Source organism: Colias philodice, chromosome 31 (assembly GCF_061535455.1).
Source record: "Colias philodice isolate Cphi_HAF_F1 chromosome 31, ilColPhil1 Martin Lab GWU primary, whole genome shotgun sequence".
In the NCBI taxonomy this organism is placed as follows: domain Eukaryota; kingdom Metazoa; phylum Arthropoda; class Insecta; order Lepidoptera; family Pieridae; genus Colias; species Colias philodice.
This window is the reverse complement of record NC_143116.1, coordinates 3092115-3110256: the sequence shown is the minus strand read 5'-3', so window position 1 is coordinate 3110256 and position 18142 is coordinate 3092115. Positions and strand designations below refer to the sequence as shown.

Sequence of the window (18142 nt, the reverse complement as noted above, 5' to 3'; positions counted from 1 at the left end):
AAGATAAACAAATTGTTAAGATTTAGACACGGACAGAGCCGTGGGTGGAAAGTTAGTTAAAAATAATAAACAATCTAATTGAATACTCCATCGACCTTCCCCTTTTTCACTTAACTGAGTTATTCTTCTTTTACTTCGCAGTCAGTTCTTCTTTTTCTTTGCAGTTTTTATATAGAAATTAAAATAAGATTAATAAAATAAGGTTTTGTATACTAAAACTACCTCCTAAACATTTCACCGCATATTATTACATGTACCTACGTATATACCTATTTGTATTTACATAAAAAATAATTAACATATTATATTTTGTAGAAATAATAATAAAAAGTGAACTGTCTAAACATCACTATCTACGTATTAATCACCAAATTATTGATAAATTATTATCAAATAATATCCTTCAGGTGTTTCGATATTTTTAATACACTGATAGTTGTGTCATAGTTTAGTAAGTTTAGTCCTATAGGCATAGTACTCTGTGTTAGGTAGTGAAATGTACGGAAAAATAGTTATAATTGTGGGTATGTATTTTTGTATTTTTATTTTATTGTTTATTAACCAATTGTGAACAGGGAGAGTTATGTTCTTCATGTTTATTTATACAGGGTGTCCCACTGGTATACTAAGCACAAAGGAGGTTATAGTTTTGCATACGCTGAGTTCGTAAAAAATACTTATAAAATTCCAGACGCATTTTTTTTTTCAAATAGAGGAATTCTTAAAACTCTATGTGTAGGTAGGTACACTCATAAAAAGCTCAACTTTGCCACCAGCACGTGAGCTATCGTTTAAGATTATGTTTTCAAAGACAAAATGCTCACATTAGCGAAGCGTTATAAATTATAATATGCCGTCTGCGCGAAACTAGAGAAGAAAACATGAATTTTCAGGAAAAATTTAGCAATTTTTTTTAACGTAATTTTGTTGTTCATGTATTTTTTACGTGATCAGTGTATGCAAAACTACAAGTCCCTTCGCGCTTAGTATACCAATAGAGGGACACCCTGTATACATATTTTCTTTCAGTATGTAGTCGATACTCGATAGATTCATCTTATTCATGTGAGAGTTTGCAATCGAACTATTTAAATACGTATAGTTACGTAGAAAACACTTAGAAGAAACAATTTCTTTTAAATTTTCAGCTTTTCAATTAATAAAATCGATGTTTCGTAATAGATACGTAGTATATTATTATTAGTCTGTGGTAATAGGTAAAAGGAGCTCCTTTTTTATAACCGACTTTAAAAAAGGAGGAGGTTCTCAATTCGACCGTCTAGATTCTCTACATTGTTTTGCTATTTTCATAATTATTATACTACTTTAAGCATTATTTATTTTTTCTTAACACTAATTTCAGTCATCCTTTAATAACCACACTATTATTAGCCCTAATTCATCTTAGGGCCGATTTTCAATGCTTGGATAAAACTTATCCGTCCAATAAAGTATTACACGATAGTATTAAAATGTCACGTAAACTGTCAAATACGGGCAATTAGAACATTGAGATAATATTACTACGTATGGAGGAGACACCACGAACAAAATCTGTGCGCCATTTTTTTGCTCTAACTAAGTTTTAAAAATTATTATTTAGTTAGGTACTTAACGATGAAAGTTATTCCTTTGCACTTTTCCGTATTATTTGTATTATTTGTGCAATATCGTAACACACACGAAGGCATGTTTGATGCGTTTCACTTTAAAACCATTAAAAAATACCGCTCAACATACGTCACATGACGTATATGTTGAGTGGAACATAAGTGATGTAGGCGGTGTCGTCTCCTATTAATATTATCTCAATGAATTAGAATACGTTTTTAAAATGGTAGTTTTATACATTATTCGACGAATAAGTTTTGTCGGTTTTATCCAAGCACTGAAAAATCGGCCCTTAATTATTCTCTATTTGGTATATTCGCGCGATTTACTTATTATCTCTTGAAAACCATGCCTTTTTTATTGTTTATCCTGATAATTCAAAGGTAAATAAATGTAATGACCAAGTAAGTCGCGTTTAAAATTCCTTATAATATTTTCAGCGCTCGTCCATACAGCATCAGCTCTATGGCAATGCACCAATGATAGTGATTGTTCGAGTCGAAATGGTAGTATATGTGTAGAAGGTACTTGCAAGTGTCCCACGGGACAAGAACCTGGGAGGGGAGGAACGGATTGTATTAGGGGTAAGTAAACCTTATTTAAATAAATAAATCATATATCCTACTTACTTCCTATCCTACTATCCTACTTCCTACTAATCCTATCCTTTCCTATCCTACTAATATTATAAATGCGAAATTTGTGAGGATGTGTGTGTGTTTGTTACTCTTTCACGCAAATAAAACTGATTACAATGAAATTTAGCACACGTATAGAGGGTAACTTGGATTATATATATTATTACACATAGGATAGATTTCATCCCGGAAATCCGACGGGAACGGGAACTACGCGGGTCTTTCTATCAAAATGCGGGCGAAGCCGCGGGCGGAAAGCTAGTAAAAAAAAGGAGGTTCTCAGTTCAGCTGCTTTTTTTTTCGTTACTTACGTTAATGTTATTCTATTTTCTTTAATTTTTATTATGCTAAATATTCATTTTCCAGTGGCACCGTATTATTCGTCGCCGTGCGTGGACACAACTCAATGTTCGAGATTATTTAGTAACTATGAATGTAGACAAGTAACTAATTCAAGTAAGTTATTTTTATGGTTTCGTAAGATAGAAGTTTTCTTCTTGTTTCTTTTGAACTTAAAGCTGATTTAACAAATTATTACAAAAATCTTTGATCTAGCTCTAAGATAACATTTTCTATTCTTTCAATAAAAAAATACATACTCAATAAATAAATAATAATTTTACAATTCAGTTCATAATCGTCATATTACCCATATTGTTAAACATTTTTTTTATTCTAAAATAATAATATGAGTTACACTTTCATAAGCAGTCTACATAAATCACAGTACACCTCAATATTTATTTGACCTATAACATAATGTAACATATTATATACTTAACACAATATAAACAATTTTTTTTTGGCAATTGTTGAATATTTCAATAACTATTGATAAATCTTCTAGATCCTCTTAATCTGTTCTAGATTCAACCATTCCCAAAGTAATTTACAAAATTTATAACATTTTTCTAATTTTTTTACTAGCAATTTCAATCTGCGCTTGTCTCCCCGGCACCCATTACTTCCTCGGTCGTTGTTGGAACACGAAGTCCTTTGGCGAATCTTGTACAAGGGATGAGGAATGTCTATCAACCCCCAGAGATCCGTTTAGTTTAAAATGTGATGGGGTGTGTGTGTGTTCTGATGGGTACTATGAACGGCAGAGGGGGGAGTGTAGGAAGATTGGAAGAGGTACGTTTTTTAGGATAAATTATTATTAAGGACTAAAAAATTGTTTATAGTATCAATGTATTAAAAAAATAATAATAAAACCACTTTTATTTCATCACACTTAGTTCTTTGTCATATGTATTGTTGTACCTATAAGGTAATATATTAAGATTTGAAAAAAAAAGAGAAACATAATCAAAACACATTTTTTTCGTCATACTACACCCCATTTATAATACACCATAATCTCTTGTCTTCGACTGTATTGCCTTGGTAACTGAAAAGTGAAAACATTTGAAAAAATATTCTTTTTTTTTTACACATATAAGTAATTAAAAGTGTACGTACGTAGTTAAAAGTGAACATTGCTTTACAAGTGCCTTACATAGACTTACATTATATGTCGTGTAAAACTCTGTCAATCTATAGTGAAGATGCGATTTATTTATTTTTTTAATTTAAGCAAAGATGAAGGGAAATTATCTCAAAAATGCGGGTAGTTATAAAAACTAATTTAACTTTTTCAGCGGTCGGCGATGGTTGTGTGGTAGACTCTGACTGTCAGTTTACTGGAGGCGCTTGCGATATTAACACGTTTTCTTGTATCGATAGTACTGGTAATTAATCATTATACATTCATTTATATGCTATATGCTATGCTATAGTGTCGGCAAGATCTTTGTATATCTGTAATTTTTACATTTAATTTTCATCATAAAAACCATCTTTTTAATTACTATCCCACTAGCGAACAATCTAGATTGTAGAATAATTGCGTGTCCGTCACCGCAGGTGTGCGTTGCGTTATAATAAGTTATTGCTACAAGCGCACTTAACAAGTGAACTCGAACATATATATAGTATTTTTCTAATAGCACAGATTAAAGATGTATCTCTTAGAAGCTGTTTATAAATGGAATCAATATCTTTCAGTACCCCAAATCGCAGCATCGAAGGTTCTAGAACAGCACTTGTTCGATATAGAACACTCGATGACAGACCGCACAGTACAAGCAGTACACGATACAGCGTGCAACGCAAGTGTTGCGTGTCCGTCACCGCAGTTGTGCGTTGATAGAACGTGCGTTTGTCCGGTTGGATTTTATATGTATGAAGATAAGTGTTATGCAGGTTAGTGTTTTATTTATTTATGATTTATATGTTTTAGTTTTTCAAATCAATCTCTAATGAGACTAACTAAAGTTATTTACTTAATAATATGTAGGTAGTAGTAGAAGCGATAGTAATTAGTATAAAGTATTAGTGGGTAGTTTGAAATTACTATTATTTTGTAGTAGTTTTATTTATTGGTCATAATTTTGAATTGTAGAACATATAAGTTGGTATTTTTTAATAAGTGTTGTTTTATGTAGTTTTTAATTTTAATAATTTTAATATTTTTTTATTTATTCATAATTATTTGGTGTGTTTTATAATTTACAATATTCCTTCACAGTGAAATATTTTTTGTTACAAACAAAATATATATTCGTAATTAAACTTATTTTATGTATGGAGGTGGGCGTTGGCATCCGTGCCACAGCTCTTATGCTTTTACGGATGTCATCGTAATTTAAGTTTATGTACAATTTGTTAGTATGTTCCAAATAAAGAATTTTTGAATTTTTGAATTTTGAATATAATGCTAATTTACATGTTAATTCAGGGCTTTTCAAGCACTTGTAATTTAATATACATATTTGTATTTAGTTTCAGTCGTATTCTTGTTATTTTTCAATCTACCCTCTCTTTTCAATAAATGAGTATTTTTATATTTTCTTCTCTCTATCTTTAAATAAATAAATATTTCAGGACAATTTTCACACACGGCACGATCTGATCCCATACTAAGCTTTCGCTTGTGTTATGGAAACCAGATGGCTGATAAACATATGTACATATATAATTTTAAATAAATACTTATATAGATAATAATTAACACCCAGACACAGAGCAAACATCTAATGTTTATCACACAAATATTTATATTATTTCAGAATTAGGAACGCCATCCACCCCTGAGCAATGTGGTGGTCTCTTAGCGACAGTTATAGATGGTGTATGTGCATGTCCCCCTAACTTCTTTTATAATGTTAATATGAGGGACTGTATTAAAGGTAAGAATTTATTTACACATAGCTTCCGCCCGCGACTTCGTCCGCGCGGAACAATTAAGATTTTTTTTAGGTATTTATCCAGGATAAAAAGTATCCCATTTTATGCCCAGAATAATAAGGTATAATTATACCAAGTTTCATCGAAATCGAACCGAATTTTCATGTGATGTCTGCACATACAGACAGACAGACAAATTTTTTTTTAATCACTTGTTTGTGTTTGGTGTTTATCCAGTAACACCCCCTGCTATTTATTTCTTCAATATTTTCAATGTACAGAATTGACTCTTCTACAGATTTATTATATGTATAGATTTGGGAACAAAAATGGGCATGGAATTTGTGTGGCAAGACCACAAATGTTTAGAAAAGAAAGCATTCAAATGCTTTTTGTAATTTTTAATGAATAGAAATAATTCGATTCGTTTTATAATTTTTTATATGACATTCCAGTAACACGCCGAATAACCGATTCTTGTGTTATCGACGCAAACTGCCACACATTCGGGGCGGAGTCCCGCTGTGGGGCGCCACGGGAGCCCTGGGGCTTCCGCACTTGCGAGTGTATCACTGAGAACGCGGTGTGGGACAGTAGTAGGAATATGTGCAGGCTGTTCGCTGGTAAGAAATTCAAACTCAAACTCATCTCAAACTCAAATCTAACTTAACTTAAAATTTTACCTAAAAGTTAAGTCAATCTCGACTCAAACTCAACTTAAAATAAAATTCAACTCAAACTGAAGTCAAACTTGACTCAAACTCGACTCAAACTCAACTTTAACTCAACTCATACTCCCTCCTTGACTATATCTTCCTATAGAATCTGAAATATCACCTCTGAAAATCAGCGCTGCATCTTATTTATAGACTAGCCACGCTCCGCGGTTTCACCCGCATTGCTCCGCTCCTGTTAGCGTGATGATATATAGCCTATAGCCTTCCTCGATAAATAAGCTATCTAACAGTGAAAGAATTGTTCAAATCGGACCAGTAGTTCCTGAGATTAGCGCGTTCAAACAAACAAACTCTTCAGCTTTATAATATTACTAGCTTACCGCCCGCGGATTCGCCCGCGCAGTCAAAGAAAAACCCGCATAGTTCCCGTTCCCGTGTGATTTCCGGGATAAAACCTATCCTATATGTCCTTTCCCGGGTATCAAAATATTTCTACACCAAATTTTATGCAAATTAGTTCAGTAGTTAAGGCGTGACTGAGTAACAGACAGACAGACAGAGTTACTTTCGCATCTATAATATAATAATAAAGTATGGATTATTTAATTTTTATAGGTGTTGGTGAAACATGTTCAATAGACAGTGACTGTATGGCCGGGGAGGTCGAAATCAACTGTGTTTTGAATGATGAGGGTGTTGGTTATTGTAGATGTCCAGCGCATTTGACTGAAATTAATGGATTGTGCTTGAATATGGGGCTTGGTGAGTATATAATAAAATATAATATAAATAATTATATTTATAAATATTATTTACATATACAGGGTGTCCCACTATCGGTATACTAAGCGCGAAGGGACTTGTAATTACAACTTGCGTACACTTATCACATAAAAAATACTTAAACAACAAAATTAGGCCAAAATTTTTTGCTAAATTTTTCCTTAAAATCCATGTTTTCTTCTCTAGCTTCGCGCAGCCCAAACTTATAACTAGTTAGCCTAAACTTATTTGGGACCTATTAGATATAGGTATTAGTTTTGTTGTAATATTAAATGTCTATTGTATTCAAATATGTATATTTATCACATTTACTTTCTTCACATTCAATAGAAATGGCCCTTAAATTTTTTAATTAATATTTTTCAATTATTACAGAATTGGGTGACAGCTGTCAATCGAGTCTAGAATGTACCGGAACAGCGAATACCGCTTGTGTTAGTGGTAAATGTGATTGCGCTGAAGGTTTCCAATTGGAGGGCGAACAGTGTGCGCCTGGTAAGTAAAAATATATCCCAAAAAGACATTGAGTTACTATGTACGTACGTACTAGAGAGGCCATCGCTACTACACTTTTTCTAACACGAGTTAGAGTCAATCGTCTGAAACCAATTTTTTTTTGTTACATTGATTGGTTTTAATTGATAAGTTTATTCATATTTTTTAATAAGATAAACAATATTTAATTGTTACATTGATTGGTTTTAATTTATAAGTAATAAAAGGCAGAATATTTGCAAAGTGTATGACTCACTAGCCGGCCCGCGCCGCCATCAGATTTTGTTCGTGTTGTCCTCTCTATAATAATACCTCAATGCAAAAAGAGTATAAAGTTGAAATATATCCCAAAAGAAGTGTAAAGGTCAAATTTTGAGTAAATCAAAGGCAAAATATTATATATCAAATGAAGTATAAAAGTCAAATTATGAGTGAATGCTTCTTCAAGTAAAATTTAAAATGTTTAAAATGTGACTGAGCTGACGGTTTCCATTTTGAAAGGCGGTCAGTGTGCGCCTAGTAAGTCAAAATAAAAGAAAAAAGACGTGTGTCACTCGGGGACTGCCGCGGTAAAGCTATTGCATGCTATGCCTTCAAACCACACCTCCGAGCCTGTCGGAGTGGGGAGCGTGAGGTTTTTTCGTTACGGAATTTCTCGATTCGGTCCCCGCGCTCAAGGCCCGCGATAGAAGCTATGCAATAGCTTAAAAGCTATGCAATAGCTTAATAAAATGATATCCCAAAAGAAGTATCTAAGACAAAGTGAGTCGTTTGACTAACTTTGACTATAAAATCTATAATAATAGCACAGATAATGTAATAGGTACGAGACTATATTAAATAATATAGATTATTTATTGAAGTGAAACTTTTTTATCGGGGTTGGAAAAAAATTTAGTGTAACATTTTTCGTTACGCGTGACATTTTTCCGTTACGCGCCATCTTTTTCTTATCCCTACCGCGCGTGATTCGACATATTTCTGTAAAGTTTCATATAGTAAATTATGTTTTGAAAAATAAGGTCATAAAGAAGTTTCACTTCTTACGTGTGTACACTAGAACACGCACACATTTTTTTTATTGAATTAAGTACCTGTAATATAAAAATCAATTTAAAATTCTTTTTTACAGTTATCGGAGGGCCCTGCACATACGATACAGACTGTGTTATAGATAACACAATTTGCAAGGACAATAATGGCGTCTCCACTTGTCAGTGTGATCAACAATATGTGGCTTATGATCAGCAGTGTTGGACAAGTGAGTTTCTTTATTTTAATTAAAATATATGTATAACAAATTACATTTTCGAACACTTTAGTCCATATTCTGAAAATAATTGAAAGGGAGAAAAATAGGTGCAGGTAGTTGAATAATAACAATTTTTTATCCACTTGAATACAGACGATTTCAACACTACAAAGTGTTGAAATCTATCTATCTATCTATCTTACTAGCATTGCCCCGCGGTTATACCCGCAGTGATCCGCTGCTGTTGGTCTTAGCGTGATGATATATAGCCTATAGCCTTTCTCGATAAATGAGCTATCTAACACCAAAGAATTTATCAAATCGGACCAGTAGTTCCTGAGATTAGCACGTTCAAACAAACTATTCAGCTTTTAGTATAGATTATTATAATGTTGATAGAGATATTAAAATGATAGAGAAATTAAAAACATTAATAAGGGCCGATTTTTCAATGCTTGGATAAAACTTATCCATCCAATAAAGTATTACACGATAATATTTAAATGTCATGTAAACTGTCAAATACGGGCAATTAGAATACGTTTTTAAAATGGTAGTTTTATATTATTCGACGAATAAGTTTTATCCAAGCATTGAAAAATCGGCCCTTAATAATACAAATATTTTATCCCCAGTATCCCCCGGCTTCAATTCGACATGTACTGTAACAGAACAATGTACAGCATCTATGGGAAATGCGGGTACTTGTGTGGATGGTTCTTGTGTGTGTTCTAGCGGGTACCACTTTAGGGATGGTCAGTGTTGGCAGATTACTGGTAAGTCATTTTTTATTAAATGATGATTTTTTTACTGTTTCTGTTCTTGTTGCAAATTGTTAACTAAATTTTTGTACACATACAGGGTGTCCTGCAGCTGTTCCTTTCTCGGGCATCAAAATATCTCCATACCAAATTTCATGCAAATTGGTTAGTTAAGGCGTGATTGAGTAACAGACAGACAGACAGAGTTACTTTCGCATTTATATTTTTACATTAATTATATATTAGTACTAGCGGTCCGCCCCGGCTTCGCCCGTGGTACCTACATGTTTAAACTATCCTATCTCTCAAGTTGGATCGAACTGCACATGGTGTGCGAATTTTATTATAATCGGTTAAGTGGTTTAGGAGTCCATTGAGGACAAACATTGTGACACGAGATTTATATATATTAAGATAAATGATTTACTAAGCATTTCTATTCATTTCAGGTCTATTCCAAACATGTTCTCGTTCAAGCCAATGTTATTTGCAAGGAATGAGCGATGTAGTTGTTTGTAGAAATGGCAGGTGTCAATGTGACTTTGACCATCCTTATTCTGATGAATTGCAGACTTGCAGTAAGTTGTTTGACTAACTTGACTATTTAAGGATAAGTTGACTATTTTATCGAAGTGAAACTTCTTTATCGGGGTTGGAAAAAAATTTAGTGTAACATTTTATCGTTACGCGTGACATTTTTCTGTTACGCGCCATCTTGATTCGACTTATTTCTGTAAAATTGCATATAATAAATTATTTTTTGAAAAATAAGGTCATAAAGAAGTTTCACTTCTTACGTGTGTACACTAGTACACGCACACATTTTTTTGTTAACTTTGAATATTTTGGTTAACGTTGACTATTTTGGTTAACGTTGACTATTATATTGTTAACGTTGACTATTTTATGGTTAACGTTGACTATTATATTATGGTTAACTTGACTATTTTATGGTTTACTTGACTAATTACGGTTTATTTGATTATTTAATAGTATAATTTAGATTAATTTGAACAGTTTTTGGACTAATATTAGTTAACCGTATCTCGTTATGTATTTTTAAAACTGTAAAACTTTTAGACTTGCTGTGCGTTATTTGACTATTTATGGTAAACTTGACTATTTATTGGTGAACTTGACTATTTTATTGTTTACTTGACTATTTACGAATAGTTATTTATTATGACTTATTTGTTAATTCTAACATCATATTAATTTATTTTTTTCATTCCACAGCATCATCTGCATCCAGTATTAGTGCTAGTGTCTTCATAATAGCTGCTGCTGTGTTTACTTTTATAAGAAATTAATGTATTTATTAAATAAATAAATTATTTTAAAATATGCTATTGTGATTATTTAATAAATTATTATCTGTACATAATTAAATAAATACTCAAATGTTGTAATGTTCGTTTTATTTATGAAGCCTTGTTAATAATTATATGGTAGTGTAATTGGGAACCATATGTACAAACTACCGTTTGCAATATATAAAACTACATAGTATAAAACAAAGTCGCTTTCTCTGTCCTTATGTCCCTATGTATGCTTAAATCTTTAAAACTACGCAACGGATTTTGTTGCAGTTTTTTTATAGATAGAGTGAGTCAAAAGAAAGGTTTTAGTATATAACTTATTAGTTATTATGTATTAGACAAAGCGGGCGAAGCCGCGGGTGGAAGGCTAATAATCCATACTAATATTATAAATGCGAAAGTAACTCTGTCTGTCTGTCTGTTACTCAATCACGCCTAAACTACTGAACCAATTTGCATGAAATTTGGTATGGAGATATTTTGATACCCGAGAAAGGACATAGGCTACCTTTTATTGCGAAATAATATGTACCAAGGGCGAAGCCGGGGCGGACCTCTAGTAAGTATATAAAGTTAAGGCCCGTGTGGAAGTGGGGTAAGGAGCAGATGCATTATGCATACATCTGTTTCACTGATCGATTTTCTTTAAGGACAAGTAGGTGAACAGCCTTCTGTGTCCTACCAGACCGAGACTTTTTCATTCGTCTCCACCGGGAATAAAACCCAAGATCCTTGATATTATTTTATAAAAAATACAACGCAAGCTTAAGTCGCTAAACATGTAGGTAGCTCTCTCAATAGTAAAAGAATTTTTAAAACGATCGAATACACAGTAATTCACATTTTATCTTACAAAGTTAATAAAAATCAATCACTTAATGAAACATTTTACATTTCAATAAAGTGTAAGAACAACAAACAACAATTTGTTCAATAAAGTGTATTGGGATTGTCCTTTAGTAAATCCTGAAATAAAGAAAAAACATGTTCTCTATAAGTAGGTAATATAAAAGGTAATATGTATATTATTCCAAACAAAACCAGACGTAATCGAACAATTCATTAAAATCGAATTAGCGAACGACACCGCCATTTTCGAATTAAAAATACATTATTATAATAACTTTATTATGTACTAGTTATGCCTGCGACTTCGCGTGTGAGTCGGTATAACTTTTTAATTTTGTTTCTTTAGTTTTATTGTGTTTATTTTGAAGTGAAAACTTCTTTAGCGGCGTTGAGCACTTTTTCTGTAATGGGTATAATAAAATCTTAAACTCGCGTCAGGACACGTGACCTGATCGAAAAAGCGTAAGACGGATGGATCAAACATGCTCAACGTTAATAATCAAGTTTTCACTTCAGCTGCCGGCACTCCCGGAGTGCAACCCGTCTTTTTTTTTAATAGATAGTGTGATTCAAGAAGAAGGTTTAATTTATGAGGTTTTAGACAAAGCGGGCGAAGCCGCGGGAGGAATGCTAGTTTTGTATAAAATACAAACCTCTATCTATTCCGAATCAGTATTAAATAGTTTCTATGTACGTACCTACCTAGTATCTATGAACTATTTAGTAATAGCCATACAAATACGCTTCTAGAAGAAGTCTATTTGAATAAATAAAAAATGTGTACGTACTAGTGTACTACACACGTAAGAAGTGAAACTTCTATATAACCTTATTTTTCAAAAAATAATTTACTATACCTATGCAACTTTACAGAAATACGTCGAATCACGCGTGGTAGGGATAAAAAAAAGATGGCGCGTAACGGAAAAATGTCACGCGTAACGAAAATATGTTACACTAAATTTTTTTTCCAACCCTGATAAATATGTTTCACTTCAAAAAATAGATTAAAAACAGAACAACAACCTTTAAAACACAAGGTGAATAACATCACACAATCAAGTTATCAACAAATCTCATATTAATTAGAACTATGATTAGAACATTATATTTAACGAAAATGGGAATTAAAAATTCTCTAACCAAAAGGGCAAACACGCATCGAAAATTCTGTACGTTAGTTGAATGTATGTAAAACCTTCAACATCCTTACAATAATTAAAACGTCTTTAATAAAAACCTTTTCACAATAAAATGACCTTTACGTCACTAAAAATAGAATTCAATTTGCTTGCACTTAACAATTCTTTGATATAAAATTCAAAATGGCGTACCCATATACGCAGTTAAGTGAAGTTGAATATTATGTGTAAGGCGATAGAGTTTATTTCAGAATGTAGTGTGTAAATGTTTTTATTTTTTAAACCAAAGCTCATGGCAGAGATGTCGTGTTATGCCAAAGGTCAAATTGTTAAACAGTACCCTTAAAAACCATTTATCGGCCAAGAAAAAACATCGATCCGAATTAAGTAGTAATTAATGACTTGAGGTATTTAAATACATTACTTTTTTGTATTATTATGTATTTTTTTTTTAAATTAACGTCCAAAAGTCCTACTAATATTATAAATGCGAAAGTTTGTGAGGATATGTGTGTGTGTGTGTTTGTTACTCTTTCACGCAAATATTACTGAACCGATTACCATGAAATTTAACACACATATAGAGGGTAACTTGGATTAACACATAGGATAGGTTTTATCCCAGAAATCTAACGGGAACGGGAACTATGCGAGTTTTACTTTGAAAACGCGGGCGAAGCCGCGGGCGGAAATCTAGTAATGTTATAAAGTTGTTGTTGAGTTGTTTGTTCGCGCTAATCTCAGGAACCACGCTTCCGATTTGTAAAATTATTTTACTGTTAGATAGTTCATCATTCGAGGAAGGCTACAGTAGAGTATAGGGTAGGTATATATCATCACGCTAAGACCAATAGGATCTCAGAAATGCGGGGAAAACCGTGGGGCAGCGTTGGTAATTAATATGGTAACTACATAATACAATGAATAAAATTGATGATAGTTTATAGAGGGGTGAAAAGAAAAGAAAATTATAGTATTATTCGTTTTACGGTGCATTTACAACAAAAGAGAGAATGCTCATTCTAACCCCACTACAAATTATTTTAGTGTAAACACGCATAGAGCATTTTTCGTTGTTCTTAGTGCGTTCAAAAAGATTCTGTGCAATGTTCTAATATCTACTGAACGACACTGAATACCTACGAGTTTTCGTATACACTTAAAAGAGCACGAAATAATGCTCTAGCTCTTGCTCTATGTTCGTTTGATCTAAAATGCGCAGTGATTACGTACATTTATATATTACTAGATTTCCGCCCGCGGCTTCGCCCGCGTTTTCAAAGGAAAACCCACATAGTTCCCGTTCCCGTGGGATTTCCGGGATAAAACCTATCCTATGTGTTATTCTGATGTGTAAGCTATATTGTGGTAAAGTTTCATTCAAATCCATTCAGTAGTTTTTACGTGAAAGAGTAACAAACATCCATACATCCATACAAACTTTCGCCTTTATAATATTAGTAGGATTTATTATGTAACAATTTATCATATAAACATAATTCACATAATACAACATACCCTAAAAAGTTTTTTTTCGTTTGTCGAACAGATAAAGTCAAACATTTTTTACACCTGCCTACATCAAAATTGTCGGCGTACAGTCCAATTTTGTCCAATTCTCCCAAATATGCGATAGTATAATGTATATAGTATAATATATTCAGGACAATTTTCACACACAGCACGTTCTGATCCCATACTAAGCTTTCGCTTGTGTTATGGAAACCAGATAAACTTACATAAGTATATAATTTTAAATAAATACTTATATAGATAATTAACACCCAGACACAGCGAACATCTATGTTCATCACACAAATATTTGCCCCGGGTGGGAATCGAACCCAGCCCCCCTTGGAAGGCAGGGCCACTAGATACCAACCAAGCCAACCGATCAGTCGAGTATAGCGACTGATATTTTATTATAGTGAGTTCATTCAATCTACTTTATTACTCAAAATGGATGTAACCTTGGCCTTGTTATTTTAGCAAATATGGCGCTCGGAGCTGTCAGGTTTCCCGCGTTTTAACATTTTGACAGGGTAATGGTGGAGTGTGGACTCTGTTTTTAATAAGACCTCGTTTTGTTTTCAAAGAGTATTATTTCTGCTTTCTTTTAGTTGATTATTATTCATATTATAGCGTAGTTTACAAAGGAGAATTTATTTATACCAAGTTCATGGTATTCAAATTGGAATGTAACGATTTAATCCTTATATTAAGTACTAGCTTCCGCCCGCGGCTTCGCCCGCGTGGTGTTTTGATAAAAAGTAGCCTATGTTCTTTCTCAGGGTCTAAAGATTATCTGTGCCAAATTTCATCAAAATCGGTTGAGAGGTTTAAGCGGGAAAGCGTAACAGACAGACAGAGTTACTTTCGCATTTATAATATTAGTAGGGATAACATCAATATTAGTAATTGAAAAATAATTGAAAAGTATAAAATCAGAGTTTTAAAAACTTTTCAAAATTAAACATGCTTTCCGTAGCGTATGAAGAAAGAGAATAGCAAGAAAAAAATTGATGTTTAATGTAATTAATAATAAGTATTGATTTAATAGTGTTTTGATTATGTATAAAATAATAAAAATCGATCACATGGCGGAATTCAAACCCTATTTTGGTTTCCCGTAGCGATGTACGTCCGTAGGTCGTAGGTCGTAGCCTACGTAAGTGCTACGGCCTACGACCATATTATAAATAATATTATGTTAGCTCGAATCAAATTTCATATATTTAAAAAGAATACAAAGTTCTTTGATTTCTCAAAATTAACCATTTACGTATTCGTATCCTTTACTGACTCTTCTCTAAATAATAATAGTTAAAAAAAACTAAAAAACACGCTTGTTATAGAAAACCGAACTAAAAAATAGAAAATTTTTATCAAATTAGTGTATTGTCATCGGTCCTCAATAAATCTACAAAATTTGAACGAAATCTGGCCGTTTAAAGTGGGTCAAAATCGCGCCCAAAGAAGTCGGTTACAAACATAGAAATCTAAATAACAAGACACATAGAAGGGCTATAATGTCATAATTCGTATGAAAACCGCTGTCGCCAAAATCAACACATTCAAACCGAAAGCTAAACAATACACACAAGTAAACTATGCCTTTTATTGGACAGCTTGATTTTAGTGAAAACTAACTTATCTAGTTACAAACATACAGGTGAAGCTAATAAAGCGTGTAAAAATGACAGAAAATATATCTTATTAATCTAAAAATCGAAATCTAATAAACTTTCAGTCGAACCAGTCTTTTTCTAATTCTTTGAATTACCTTTTATATTTTCCAAGAATGGTTGGACAAAGTACATCAACAATTATAAAAAAACCCCGAAAAATTAACCAATTTTATATGACGTCATTCAATTTTACATATCTCGATCAGGGATCAAGTTATATTGGTTTCCGTTGTCGTAGAATCATGCAATCTTGTTTGTAAGCATTTTGTATTATCATGTTTGCTATGTAAAAATAACTCAAAAGGGATGTGAAGAAAAATTTGGTACATTAAAAAATTGCCCAAAGAATGTGCATTATAATTTAAAAATAATTTGGAAAATCCAAAAGTGCACGCCTCATAATTTTTTTTTAATAAATATTTATTAATTATTATTTTTGTTTATTTAATAACAATTAAACCACATCGAATCAGACCCTGAAAAATGAAAGGGTTCTATTCCTGAGCATACTCAAGCGTAAGAGAAAAAAAAAGACTCGATTAGTAAAGTATTTCGGTCGCTATCGTGTTAACAAGAAAAAGGATCCGCACATACAGACACACGGACGTCCAAGACAGAACTTTTTTAAACTGTTTTTTAACTAGTTTAAATAACAAAAATGACATCAAAAATATCATGAACGTTAAAAATAGTGTTTTTTCTTAATATGTGTGTGTATGTATTATCTTACAAGTGCAATGTATGATACATAAAGACATTTTAAGTTTGAAAAATCAGATGTTTTGCGCGAAGTGACAGTAGTACCCACCTCAACGCTTCGCTTATGAGGCGTGCAATATTATAATAGACAGAATTAAATTACAGAATTCATAAATCAAGTTCTCTCACAACTTTATACAGGGTTACTTGTAAAACACCAGCAACCTCGCAGGACAAGATAGCTAACATCATAAGTAACAACATTTGTTCTTCGACTATTGGCATAACGGAATAAATTATTTTTAAATCATATTTTAAGCTTTTATTGTACGCTATATTAGTTTAACATTAGGCGAGATTCTGGTACCACCCAAAAAAAGTAGAGCCATTAATACCGTTTCTTGAATAGAGTTTTGTACATATTAAAGACAAATTAACGACTCGATAGAGCTTTTAAGATGTGAGATTTTTTTTTAATATACAGGCGGATATGTTTTCTACCATAGAATAGCACAGTTCCCGAAGAATGTTAGGGAAAAAGAAAGAAAGGCAAGGAATCACTACATATTATAAAATAAACTATAAAGTCGCTTTGCGCGGTCTGTATGTATGCTTTGATCTTTAAAATTACGAATCAGATTTTCATGGTGTTTTTAATAGATAGAGTCGAATCCGCATGCGGAAAGCTAGTTACTACTTATATTATAAATGCACAAGTTTGTATGTTTGTTACTATTCACGAAAAACTGCATAACCAATTTTCTTGAAATTTAAAGTATTGTTAAGTCTTAACAATATTGTATTATAACTATGGTTTTAGCCAATATAGGCGAATGCTTAATAGATATTATACAGATATTTAAAACACTTCATTCCATTTTATATCTGCAGCAAAACATTAACAGCAAGGTAAATTCGAATAGTTAGAATAATAACCAGCGAAGCCTACATAGAAATTCCGCCTAGCACCCTTGCATGTTGCGAGAGAGGTCACTTTATGTTGGTCGTACATTATACTACTGTGGGGCGGTTAATTTTATCGTTATACAGGGTGCTGGTGTTTTTTAATTACTTATTTATGGTAGCGTATGTATGTGTGACCGCCTCCTTGGTACAGTGGTTGGCGCTTGAGCGTAGAACCGAGGGGTCCTGGGTTCGATTCCCGGTGGAGACGAAGAAAAAAAAATGTCTCGGTCTGGCAGGACACATAAGGCTGATCACCTACTTGTCCCTAAAGAAAATCGATCAGTGAAACAGATGTATGAATAACTGCCCCTTACCCCACTACGGGGACACGGGACTTCACTTATGTATGTATGTGTTGTGAACAGGAAAAACCGGATTGTTTATATATTTAAAGTACTATATTCACTACTGTAAAATCTTGCAATTTTTTTTTTGTTCAGTGTTCGGATACTACAAGAAATAAAAGTGAATGAAAAAGTGATTTCTTCGGTGAAAAATTCTACAAAAAAGCTATGTAAAGTAAAACAAATACAT

At 32.7% G+C, this 18142-nt stretch overlaps 1 protein-coding gene and 1 long non-coding RNA gene across 2 annotated transcripts in view; both read left to right on the top strand.

The window, feature by feature from the left end:
* LOC149475147 (uncharacterized) overlaps positions 1 to 18142 on the top strand; it is a 50349-nt gene that overhangs the window by 9278 nt on the left and 22929 nt on the right. The window lies entirely within an intron of this gene.
* On the top strand, positions 436 to 10820 carry LOC149475149 (uncharacterized). The gene is made up of 14 exons (XM_089713596.1): positions 436 to 524; positions 2052 to 2195; positions 2616 to 2705; positions 3177 to 3383; positions 3890 to 3979; positions 4296 to 4493; positions 5360 to 5479; positions 5933 to 6100; positions 6770 to 6916; positions 7313 to 7432; positions 8565 to 8693; positions 9320 to 9460; positions 9895 to 10023; positions 10682 to 10820. Exons 1-14 carry the CDS (start codon positions 497 to 499, stop codon positions 10753 to 10755), a joined length of 1785 nt encoding a protein of 594 aa, XP_089569722.1. The 5' UTR covers positions 436 to 496; the 3' UTR covers positions 10756 to 10820.